The 13,133-nt window shown below is 38.8% G+C and overlaps 1 protein-coding gene across 4 annotated transcripts in view; it reads right to left on the bottom strand.

Annotated features, from left to right (window-relative positions):
- LOC113064338 (ankyrin repeat and KH domain-containing protein 1-like) overlaps window positions 1-13,133 on the bottom strand; it is a 46,609-nt gene that overhangs the window by 11,131 nt on the left and 22,345 nt on the right. The window contains exons 3-14 of one of the 4 annotated variants that reach the window (XM_026235081.1): window positions 7,933-8,056; window positions 7,486-7,648; window positions 6,695-6,842; window positions 6,280-6,513; window positions 4,281-4,375; window positions 3,947-4,184; window positions 3,090-3,281; window positions 2,900-3,009; window positions 2,712-2,799; window positions 1,949-2,076; window positions 1,692-1,835; window positions 257-359 (exon numbers count right to left, since the gene is read on the bottom strand). In XM_026235081.1, coding sequence (XP_026090866.1) covers window positions 257-359; window positions 1,692-1,835; window positions 1,949-2,076; window positions 2,712-2,799; window positions 2,900-3,009; window positions 3,090-3,281; window positions 3,947-4,184; window positions 4,281-4,375; window positions 6,280-6,513; window positions 6,695-6,842; window positions 7,486-7,648; window positions 7,933-8,056 — 1,767 coding nt within the window. Of the gene's footprint in view, window positions 1-256; window positions 360-1,691; window positions 1,836-1,948; window positions 2,077-2,711; window positions 2,800-2,899; window positions 3,010-3,089; window positions 3,282-3,946; window positions 4,185-4,280; window positions 4,376-6,279; window positions 6,514-6,694; window positions 6,843-7,485; window positions 7,649-7,932; window positions 8,090-13,133 lie in introns of all 4 variants that reach the window. The other 3 variants (XM_026235078.1, XM_026235082.1, XM_026235080.1) reach the window with 3 other exon arrangements.

Below are 13,133 nucleotides of genomic sequence, written 5' to 3' on the forward strand. Positions count from 1 at the left end.
GTCCAAATCTGATCAGTTTATCAAAGCGGTCAGACTAAAACAGACTTCCATAATTGAATAAAATATTAAACCACATATGAATATAGCTTGAAACAGATTTCTAAACATTTTTTTTGCCATTCAACCTTGCTAAATATGATTGGATTTCCATGGGATACGTACACAAATCATATTTGGACTGACAATCTAAACAAGGATATAGTTATCTTAAGCAACACATCTAGCGGATTTGAATACCTTTACTAGACAAACAAACCTTTGCTTGTAACGGGAGGGGGCGTGGGGATGGTGGAGGGCACTCTGTCTGGTTCCTGGGGGGGCACCACCATAGCCAGGGCTTGGAACGGAACTCGAGGGGCCTGTATGTCAAACAAAATTAACAACCTATTAACTAAAAGTGCAAACTATTATATTAAACATTCATGTTGCATACATTTTCAGGGTATATGCAGGAATCTTGAAGTTAATTTTAATACCTTTTCAAGACTTTTTCCAAGACCTTCTCAATATTTTTTAATATCTCACCGCCACTTGAAGCTGTGACCATTTACATCAGTGATACTTTTAACTTAACAGTTTTAGTTTGTGATAAAGACTATAGACCACTCTGATACAAAAAAATCAAATAGGCTCACTGGGATAATAAATCAAAGCAAAGTTTATTCAAAAAAACAAAACTTTGCTCCGCCCTCAACAACAATCATGCTGACAATCATGCTGACATGTGCCTCAGTTCTTCTGATTTTGTTCCCAGCAGCTTCTCAGTTTGAACCAATTCATTCCGTTTTTCTTTACTACGTCTTCTGAGGATGTTGGACTTCGTGATCAGTTGTGCCATTAATGCACTGGGAACGCCAGAGCGTACTTTGAGGTTTTGAACTTCCGCCCGCCTGCCTGCTCCGGTGCTCTCAGACGCAATTTACGAACGTCTGTTTATTGGTGCGTTCAAGTCATCTCGTTTAGATCGTATTTCTGAGTTGAATGCACATGAATGCCACCACAATATCGTAAATACCAGTGGGGAGCTCTGGATTTTCTTTAAGCCCCGATTTGTACGAGTTGGGGGCGTTTCAGTGATTAACATGGCGGAATATAGCTGTGATATTGTCAGGCTTTTCTATTTACAGCGCAGTAAGTTAATCGACGACGCATAATACGATGACATTATAATATAGCAATGCAACTTGTAACAAAGTTGGCAGCGGCTTCATAAATTAATTTAAAACATTAAAAAACGAAGTATGCCTAATGCACATTTCTTTGTTCTTAATTTTCTAGAACAAGAGTTTAAGAACATTGCTGTATTTTTGTGTTTTTAATTAAGAGAAAGTACTCTTAATTAAGCACGACTTCCCACCTGGTGCGTACGAACTTCCCAGGAGGACTTGAACACACCATATGTACCTGTTCGTTTTTTTTTATAAAAATGACTAAATTCACACACTTTTACGATGTTTTTGGGACTCAAACTGTTGGACAGCTATTTCAGGAAAAATACTTTCAAAATTGAAGACTTTATAAAGCCGTGATAAGACTTAATACTTTTTAAGGGTCTTAATTTTCCCAAAATTTATTTATCACCTTTTAATACTTTTCAAGACCCCACGGATACCCTGATTTTGATCTTTCAAACCATTTGGTAAAAGAGGGTAATTTGTAGTGACTTTTAGATTGTGTACGTATCCGCTCACCTGAGAAGTGTCATGAGAGGGGGGTGTGAGCTGGGACAGGTCAGGGGCAGGGACTGACAGAATGTTGTTTGGGTAGTCTAGCAAGTAGGACACCACATTAGTGTGACCACCTTTAGCAGCTTCAATCAGCATCGTGGACCCATCCTGTGAGCAGAAGAGAAACTCTTATTAACAGAGGACCGACCAGAGCCTGTATGACCACATAACACCCATTAGCATCTGTAGAGTGTAATTCTCAGGGAGGCTGAAATACTCACCTTCAGTCTGTGGGTGGGGTCAGCACCATGGGCCAACAGCAGCTCTACCACAGCCAGGTGGCCTCCGGCACAAGCCAGAGAAACCACTGTGTGATCGTTGTTGGCCGTTGCTCTATTCACATTAGCACCTGCACACACAAATGAGAAAATGTATTTCAAAAATCAATGCAAAATAACAACAAAAATGGGGAAAATCTCCTTTAAGGTTGTCCAAATGAAGTTCTTAGCAATGGATATTACTAATAAAAAATTAAGGTTTTATATATTTATGGTAGGAAATTTAAAAAAATATCCTCAGAGCATGATCTTTACTCAATATCCTAATGATTTCTGGCATAAAAGAAAAATCGGTAATTTTGACTCATACAATGTTTTTAGGCTATTGCTACAAATGTACCCCAGCAACTTAAGACCGGTTTTGTGGTCCAGGGTCACATATACTACATTTTAAAACCTTGGGGTCAGTAAGTACTTAACACTTTTATTCAACAAGCACACATTAAATTGATCAAGAAAGATTCTACGAAAGATTTAGATTTTCAAATAAATGCTGTTCTTTTGAATTTATAAAATGGATCAATCTTTCCACAAAAATATTAAGCAGCACAACTATTTTCAACACAGACAAGACATTTTGAGTACCACTGTGCTGATAGCAAAGACCCAATTAACAGGTGACAAAGTTATTGTTGACAATTTTCATTAACATTTATTGTCAGTTTCATTGTTTGTTGCAGCTGAAGTTTTGAACATGGCAACTTGCCTTTGCTGATAAGAAACTGCACAGTGCACAGGTGTCCTGCTCTGGCCGCTTTCATCAGTGGAGTCCTGCCCCCTTCTGATTCATGTTCCTGACCAACAAAGACACCAGTAAGCTCCAAAAAGGCTTTAATTGCATTAAACACAAAATAAATAAAAATGAAATAAAAGTAAATTGGGATATCCACAAACCAGGTCAGCCCCTGTTTGCAGCAGCACATCGGCCACATCTGTGTGTCCGTTCTCACAGGCGTATGTCAGAGCAGTGTCACCAGTGGCAGTTGTGGCATGGACATTAGCCCCTGAACAGACACAGAGTAGTGTGTGAACACCGTGTCATAGAAAGGAGTGGTTTCAAAAATAACATCTGACAAGTCTTCACCTGCAGCCAACAAGTATTTGACCAGCTCCAGATGCCCCTCTTGTGCAGCTTCCATGAGCGGGGTCGAGCAACCCAACTCAATGTCCGCCCCAGCTTTGATGAGGAAATCAGCCACCTCTAGGAAGCCTCCGCAACACGCCAGAGTCAACGCCGTCTCCTGCGTCTCCTCTGTCTGAGCGTTAATATTTGCACCTAAACCAGCAAAAAAATAAAAAAACAATCATATGAACAATAAATTAACAAAGAAAACTCTGCAGAAATACAAAGCTTGCGGTGATAAAACTTAGACAGGGCTCCAAACTGCGACTAAATGGGAACATTTTGCAACCATTTTTTCTGCCGGTGCGACTAATTTTTCTGAGCGGTCGCAATGGCGTGAACACCGCGTTGCCCAATTCATAAGCTCTGCCATTTATGTTGCATTTGTGAAACATCAAATGGCAAATGAAACTAAACTTAAAAATACATCATGCCACAATTACAACCAGAAGGCAGCAACAGAGGAGCACTTACTGGATTATTAGACTTTCATTTCTACTTTTCTACTACATCATAAGTGGGAATGGATAACCTCTTCGTTTTGGCACAAAACAGCAAAATTGGAAATTATTTTGGTAAGATTTCTCAAAACAAATTGCATCATGGCTTTCGCGGCTGCTCGATTGCATTTGGCTGTATGATACAATTTGAACTACCTCTGGAAGTGGCTAAAATTGGCTTAAATATTTTTTATACCCCATCCACGTGTATTAAACATTGGCTGCTTGTAATCGGATCAGTAAAAATGCACCTTAACCCCAGCTTTAAACAGGCTCTATGGGTGAAGTCTATAAAAAAAATTGAGGTGACCCCAGTACCTTGTGCCAAAAGCAGTGCTACCATCTCTTCATGGCCCTCACGAGCTGCCTCCATCAGTGGAGTGTAGCCCTCATCGTTCACCTCCTCCAGGTTGGCCCCTCTCTCGATCAGAAGCGCTGCAAGCTCCACATGGCCCCCACAGGCAGCCAGCGTCAGAGGCGACTCAAATGAGTCAGCAGGCATGTTTACCTGCGCACCGCTATCCAATAGCAGTCGTGCCACCTCCACATGCCCATCCTACACAAAACAACCATGAGAAAAAAAATCTAAAACAACCTGCACACACATCAGAAGAAGAACCTACAGACGTGTGTACATAGAAGACAGTGTTACCATGCAGGCCTCCATGAGTGCAGTGTGCATCTCATCGGTCTTGTGCTCCTGGTCAGCTCCTGCTTCTAAGAGAAACCGGACCATGTCCAAGTGCCCTAAAGATCAGACAGGATAGAGTTAATATCACCCCAAAATGTACCAAACTGATTGATTTTATAATATACAGTTTGGCATATAGTTTCTACGACCACGTTTAGATGCACATCATAGTCAAATTAAGGTCTATATTTTGGTTAGGTCTGTGTTAGTCTCAGCCTCAGATATAATGTCCACAGATCGCTGGCTGAATGTCTAATGAATATGGCACACAAAATTGGAAACACTTCAGGAGTTTCGAACTCGGATTGGTTAAAATATACAGGATTTCTGGGAGACATTTGTTTGTCGCGTTCTTTAACATTCCTCCTGGAAACAAAGATGCTGTGATGCCAAAACCCCTCATGGAAGAAGAAAGCTATCATATGTTTACTGTGACAATAAGCACTTATCAGGATCAACTGATTTTCAAAAGTTTGTGAAATATTTAAAGTTAAAATTAAAACTTATATATGCAATTGAACTAAGGTATTTCTGAATTATGTTTGAAATCTCATGTTATTTTATTTAAATTAGTTTATGATATCTTGATATTTTATATAGAAATAATCTATTCAAAATAAATTACATTTACTTCCTTTTAATTTTGTAGGATACTCTTAATAATAGTTTTATTGAATAAATTTGTTTCCTGGTATCCGGTATTATCGTGTGTAAAAATGAACTTCCACCTCCACATAAGAGGTGGAAAAATGCAGATAACTATACATTATATAAGGCTATTTTTATTCGTTACAACACTGATATATGAAATGTTGTAGTCAAGAAAGCTTCATTCATAATGCTCCTTTAAACTGTCCAAGTGCTGCAGCTTTGTTCCAACAATATCATGTTATTAACTAGAGCCCGACTGATATATCGTTTTGCCGATATATTATCGGCCGATATGAGCCCGCGCCGATATATCGTTATCTGTGAATTTGCTGCCGATATAAACTGTTTTTTTTTTTTTTTTACATAACACATACTACAGATAAAATGCTTGAAATGGTGTAATTATTTGGTTTGTCCAGCAGAGCGTGCTCCATTGTTTGCTATTGGTGATCTGGATGAAACAATATAAAACTTAAGTCTATGGAAAACCACTGAATCTTTGAACGGCCATATCTCCATAACAGCGTGGCGAATTCGCACCCAATTCGCGAGATTCCTTCAGCTCTAGGAACCCTCTCGAACGCATATCAAGTGTACATCTAGAGGCTCTCTTTCAAATGCGTCGATGTTCCCCAGGGTTTGGGTGTTACGGTAGTTAATTTTGCAGCCCGGCACCGACCGATCCAGCGATCCCGGGGGGCTACCGATGCACAGAGGGTGGCAGATGAGGGGGCTCCTTGAGCTGAAGGGATCGCCTGAATTTGGTGGAGATCCATCTGTGCATTCGCAATATAGTGACACCAGTCAACACTTTCCCTTCAGTACGGAGGTTTCTTGTTTAGGCAGCAATCAACCATCTTATTCGACTGTAAGTGCCCTGAAAATTGGACATCACATGAAATTCCTCCATGATTGTGAATTTATTTTGTATTTATTTACTGTGGTAGATGAGAGCGGGGCACAAAGAAACACTTTTTGACTTTCTCAGTGTGTGTAAATCCACATACATGTATATATATGCAACTTCAGTTTCTGCCAGGAGGATGCATTTTAAGAGCGGGAATGATAGATGTTTCTTCTGTAACGGCTGTAAAGCAGCGCTGAGCTCACAAACGCTACTTTATCAGGCATTACATGCAATATCAAATTAAAATGACACAGAAAATTTTCTAAATACAGTCGGTTACCTTCTGAAATACAGTGATATAAAAACACCCGCACATATGCAGTGATCTGATGAAGTCAAAACCTTTTGGAATTAAACAATACCATATTCTGATTATTTTGTCTATGATACAATGGGACGCACCTTTATAGCATGCAAGTGTGAGTGCGCTCTCCTTAAACTCATTGGAGTGTGTGTTGATTCCAGCACCGTACTCCAGAAGCACACGAGCGACCTCCACGTGGCCTGCACTGGCAGCCTCCATCAGCGGAGTGTGACCATTCTCGTTGTGATCTTCAATGTTAGCACCCTCCTTCAACAACACCTTTACTACATCCAGGAAGCCTCCTGCACACGCATATGTCAAGGCTGTGTTACCTGCAAGAAAGGGAAAGACAATGGATTAGCAAGTTGTGTTTGCAAGCACAAGGTTTGGCTTGCACTAGGGTGAAAATGTACTTTACTCTTTTTGGTCCATTTAAGTCCACTTTCATTGCATATTGTTGTATGTATGCATGTATATATATATATATATATATATAAATAAAAGCTGTCATACCCGTTGATGACTGTGCGTTAACATCGGCTCCATGCACTAGGAGCAGTTTGACGATGTCGACGTAACCACCGCTTGCAGCAGCCATAAGTGGCGTGATGTCTCCTTTGATCCCTCTGTCCTCCACGTTAGCATGCATGGCCAGCAAGACCTACATCCAGTCAAATCATATCAACAGATGTTTTTTCCTAAACAACCACAGCGCATGCTTATACTAAAACACAAAATTAAAGGTAAAGCATGTAATTTCTTCACCACTAGCTGCATCATAAGCAACTGCAATCAAAAATGGGGGAATTGGTAAGGAATAAGGATACTTCAGATACTGATAAAGCTTCAGGAAAAGATCCTTAAATTTTAACAAACAAGTATTTATATTTTTTATACACTGCAAATACATGTATTAGTATACATAAATATATTAAAAATATATAGAAAAAAACCTTACATTTGAGGTATCAATGTATCAATATTAAGGATACTAGCCTTAATAAACTAGTCAAGGATTTTTATGGATAGCATTTTTAACAATATACAGTTTCAAAGCAACTTTACAAAATAATGTTAATATAATTATATATTATATTATAATACAATTATATTTTTTATTTTTAATAGTATTAATGCTTGTAAATATTTGAATATTTCGCTATAGTCACATTTAGCAGATTAGAGCTAGGTGATAATAGCATATTTTGCAAAGGTACAAGCAATTTATTTTTTTTATTTATACATGTGTGAGTTGTTTTGCTCTTCAGCTTTAGGATTGGAAGTGTGTTTGAGTTGTACAGTACCTGTGCGAGCTCATAGTATCCAGCTGAGCAGGCCAGACACAGCAGGCTCTCACCCTCCTCTGTGTGTTCGTTGACGCTGCGCCCCTCATCTAGCAGCTTCCGCACTGCATTCACATCGCCGTCCGAGCAGGCCTCAGCCAGACTGCGGCTAAAAATAACCAGACTACTACAATTACTGCGACTGTGCAGGCGAAGCTAAGCTAACTACACTAACTGAAGGCTCATGCTGGAGCAATACGACTACCACAGCTGCTCGCTTTAAATTACAAAGGTTCCAAAACATCAAATGTGCTTTAAACATTCAGACAAACTGTTATCATTAAAACACATTAAACAGTGCTTAGCGTTTAGCCTTAATTAAGTAATTCTTGCTAGTTAAACATGAATGTTGCATCATAATGTGTGGACAGAGGAGGAGAAATCGTGTATGTGAGAAAAGATGCCTACTTGTCGGCCTGGCTGGCGTTGAGCGTGTTTTCGGCCCTCATGCGTGTGAGGGCGGCAGCAGCCTCATCCAGCGCGCAACTCACCGACGACGTCAAGCGGCGTAACACCTCTGGATCTGCAAAGGCTTTGCCATCGGCAGTGGAGAGTTTACCAATGCCTGTAGCATCCAGCCCCACACCAGCACCACACACCATTCAGCAAGAACAAACGCATCCATGGTTAGTACAGGCCCAACACACTCACACACAGGAATTACAAAGGCTAGTTAGCTATTTCACACCATGCAGTTTTAGTAATGTTATAACTTTAAATTTCAAAGCTCCTACAGAGTTTCAGAATGGCATAACACTATAAATGCTCAAAGATATGATGCTGATGGTAACCAATGAAAAAAAAAAAAAAAAAACATCTGGTTATCAAATGACTCGATTGCTACTAGAGGTTGACCGATATTGTATTTTTTTGTCATTATTCCATCAAGGTGGGTGATAGTTTTTCAAACATATATACACCGAATGTTATTCCTTAGTCTTTCTATAGCCCTGTATGCTACTGATGGCTTAGAGCCAACAGGAGTCCAAAATACATGAAATCCCAGGAGCAAACAAAACAATCCTAAAAATAACAACAACATGATACAGATGTGCACACATCATGATTTTCTAACTATAAGTAGCCTGGATTTTTAAATTTCCAATGAAATTAGACTTGGGGGGCTTAAGTAGGCTCACATGTGCCTGTAAGAGCAGGAAAGATTGCATTAAAGTGTCTCTATGTGTAAGAGAGCTGTGAGAAAACAAGAGACTAGTCCGTTTATATAAACTAGGGCAGGGTAATGGCAACTTCCTTATTTGGAGTCAGTAATTTATTTTTTTATTAATTTTTCTTTTAAAATACATAGCTAATTGAATAAATATCAGAAGACATTTATCACTCAGAATTTTAGGGAGTAAATGTGTGTCTAAATCTTACTCTGGGTGACTAAATGTCTATTGTATGTCTGTTACTTGCCAGTATGTGTGTGAGAGGCTAACGATATGTTTAGCATAGATATATTTTCACTTGCTGAACACTAAGCACTTTAAAGTTTCACTTTACATCAAGCGTTCTGTGCTTTTTTTCAATTCATCTCAATGCATACACAGTATACCTGTATTTGACGTACTGTAAACTCTAGTGAAGGCACATGACACTTCTGCGAGTGCTGTTTCTCACACATGCAAAGAGAGAGCGAGAGTCTTAAATACCATGCTGAACTGACGTACCACATTTTTCTACAGAGTGCCTGGTGTTTCAGCTGGATAAAAATTAGGGATGCACGATAATATCGGCACAACATCGGTATCGGCCGATAAAAGCTTAAAATGACCATCATCGGTATCGGCCGATATGAATATTTCTGCCGATGAGCCAAACCGATATTCTCCAAGTTAAATAATTGACCTGTTTTTCAGATGTGAATGTCTGTCTACATTTGTAAAATAATACATTTATGGTAGAATCAGTACAGAAGAGATACATGGATTTATCTTCAGTAAAATTAAAGTTTAAATATATCAGGCGAAAAATGTGTGTATATATCGATATCGGTATCTGCCAAAATTATTTTGAAAATATCGGCATATCGAATATCGGCCAAAATCCAATATCGTGCATCCCTAATAAAAATGCTTTGGTGGACAGACGGCCTTAATGCAAAATCGAATAATGTAATCTCATTGGCTGATGTTAATCTATTACCATCCCTGTTTTGATTTCAGCAAATCAGTTTGAGGGAACACAGACAACGTGATTAATATTCATAAATCCAGCTGCCCTTCAATCCTTCGTTTGTTGTGCATTATTATTGTAGTAGTAAAATTTGTAGTATTATCTTTTAATAATAATTTTTTTCTTCCAGAAACCCTGATTGGCCAACAATATCTTAAGTATAACAACCAGTACTGAGTTCAGTTAAAATGACATATGCATTCATACATGGTAACCATTTTTTTTAGTTCTAATCACTAAAGTTCTATCATAATGAAAATTATTAAATGGTGCTTACAGGGTATCTGCAGGATTTTTAAAATCAAATTTAAGACTTAAGACCTTTTTAGACCTTTCTTGAAGCGAATTCATTCTATGCCAGCAAATTCATGCTGGCATAGAATGAATTTGCATTTGGCACAGAAATATAACTGTTTAAAAGGTAAAAGCAAAATAGAAAGCAGCACAGCTCTATCTAGTGTTTAATGAAATCATATCCTTTCAAAGTTTAATCGTCACACTAAGCCATATCTTAATTCTTGTCTCACTGTCCCCAAATTCAAGACCTCCTGAAATCATAATTAAGAATTTCTTGTAGGGGTGCAATTAAATCGCACGCAACTGTCATGCGCATCTCATTAGTAAAGCCAGTCCCACAATTAGTAGTAAACCACAATCACCTGATTTCAGATAGAGTAACATTCACTACACAGAGGCCTAGTTTACTGACAAGCTAGGCAATATCGAATGCGATTCATCTGCGATTATGAACGTGATATGCCAGTCAGTGAACTATGGCTCTGTTTAATGAATGCTGCTCAGTCTGAAAGCAAGTGATGAAGATTTACTACTAATCATGGGACCGGCTTTACTGTCGAGATGGAGTGCACAGATTAATTGCACAGCCCTACGTTCTTGTACAATTTGAAAATTTTTCAAACTAAAAAATTTACTAGCCAATGCAATTATACCGCCAAGGTGTGAACCACAGGGTTGCTTGTAATAAAGGTTTAAATGCAAAAGACGGCAGTAGAGCTGACTTTCTGTCAATGGTAAACTTTAATTTAGAATTTTTGTGATAACGTAAGTAAACTAGTTTAAATGTTTTTCTTTAACTTGATATATAAATCCAGAAGCAAATACAATAGTAAAAAGCATTTAATAATTGATGAAAGATCAGACTTGGGCTGTGTAACCTATTGTGCAACAATTTCATGATTGTAAAAACAAAAATACAGTGCATGAATCAAACATTTAGGCGAGATAAATATTTTTAAGGAACGTAAAAAAATGCCCCCCTCCACCCTTCAAATGAAAAAAATAAAAATAAAAATATAGAGAACCGGCTTTACTGACGAGATGCGCATAATGATCGGCCGATCGTGATCGGAGCACCCCATCAGCCTCTAATCTCTAATCTCCCTCAGACATGGGCCGTTTGTGTCTTTAAAATTATGTGCCATGCACCATTCCCAAACCTCAAATTTGATTAGCAGGTTGTGTTTTCATTTCCACCTCGGATTTTCATGAAAACTGCAGTCCCTCAATCTTAAAGCAAATGACCTCTAGGCAACTGTACAGTGGCAATATTCAGATTTCAAGTGATAATTAAATACCTGCTAACCTCAACCAGGAAGAGCAGCATTTGCTTTCCTATGAAAGCCTGGGATGACGCAAAACAGATAATGCTCATGATAGCAGGTAAACCACGTGCCATGGAGGTGTTCAATCACAATAGTGTGGTGCAGGTGGAATGAAAACACGTCAAAGCTATGTAAACAGTAGGTAAATTATGAACAGCATAATGAACGCGTATCAAGTGCAAGAAAAACAATACAACAGCATACAGACACAAACGACCAAACAAAGACATTCACAAGCTCTGCATAGATGGAGAAAGCAATAGAGATGCTCATAGACACAGATGAAGACACACATACAGACTGTACACAAGTGTACTAAAGGCCAGTGCTGAGTCATGAGTGAAGCTGCTGCTGCTGTATGGAAATCCATTGTTGCCACTAATCTCCCCTTTGGTTCCTCTGTGAGATAACCATCCGCTCATGGGGCAGGGCTGGCCTAACATGCTGGGCCTCACCCAAACCAACTCATCCCGAGCAAGCACACTCAACAGCATGGTAGGTTAACAGAACATGGCAAAACTTGGTGCCAAGTACCATCAACCAGCAGTTTCCCAGTTTATAAAACAAATTATGAAATGCTCTGCACACTGTTACACTGACCCTTAGACCTCCCAAGACCATTTATGCAGCATTAACACGCAAGCACTCATATGCTACGAAAGCTCACTCTGGGCCATAAGGACTAGAAATGCTACTAGAAAAGCATGTAAAAATAAACCAGTATTAAGGATTTGCAGGGAAATATTAAACACTAACTCTCCATATACAGATATTTCTGTGTGTGAACTCAAACTGCCTCTGTTATGCTAATCAGTAGTAGATCTATATATACTGTAATCGTAAACTCTTTAGCCGAGAGACCCAGATACAGCACTTTGTTTCTGTTCATAATAAATGTCATGTGTAAGAGAAACAGATTAACAATTCACTCCATAGTAGGGATGTCAAATTTCGATTATTTCCATGATCGATCGTCGTTTAAATTAACGATCAATTAATCGATTAATCGTTAACCATAATACTGCAAGTCTATTGCAGGCACACAGTCAGCTGTATGACAGGATGTGCAAAAGCCACACACACACACAAAACGCTTTCTCACTTGAATTAAAGAGGTTTTAGTCTGAATAAAATGCTAGTAGCAGGATTATAAAATGAATAGATGCGATTATGATCATTTGATAAAATGAAGAGAGCGCGCCATACTTTTGAGGTCATTTTACTTTGTTGACAGTTTCCAATCCCGCACAGAGAACGCTGAACGCGCATCTTTAAATGGTTTTGTGGTGCTCGTTGTTGTATTTTAAAGCACAATTGCAATGTTTTCAACTGACATTATTGTATAAAATTATCCGAAATGTGGAGCGCGTGTGACTGCGCTGCACATTACGTGAACTACATCGGCGCTGCTGCACCAAAACACAGTTGCTCACATTAATTTGATCCTGCTGGATTCTGTCCTAGAAAATGTCAGATTTTTAAAAATCCGGCATACAGCGCATTAGATCGTGACAGTGCATGCGTGCAGACGAGGATGAGGATGAGCGAGCGTGGCTTTGGCTAGATTTATTTGGAGGTTATTGCTCATGTCTCATTCGGCACAAATCGAAATATTCCATATTCGCAATGTATTTGAATGTTAAACTATTATTTATAATGTAAACTAGGCTTGTACTTAACACGCATTCGCATATAGACGGAAAAGATGATCCTCTTCATATGAGCAAAAACGTCCTTGGCATAACAGCAGAGTGGACCGGTATACTACGGTCTATTTAAACTGACCAGTGTAACCTTTTAATGTTTAGT

The sequence above is a fragment of the Carassius auratus genome, chromosome 46, assembly GCF_003368295.1.
Source record: "Carassius auratus strain Wakin chromosome 46, ASM336829v1, whole genome shotgun sequence".
NCBI lineage: Eukaryota > Metazoa > Chordata > Actinopteri > Cypriniformes > Cyprinidae > Carassius > Carassius auratus.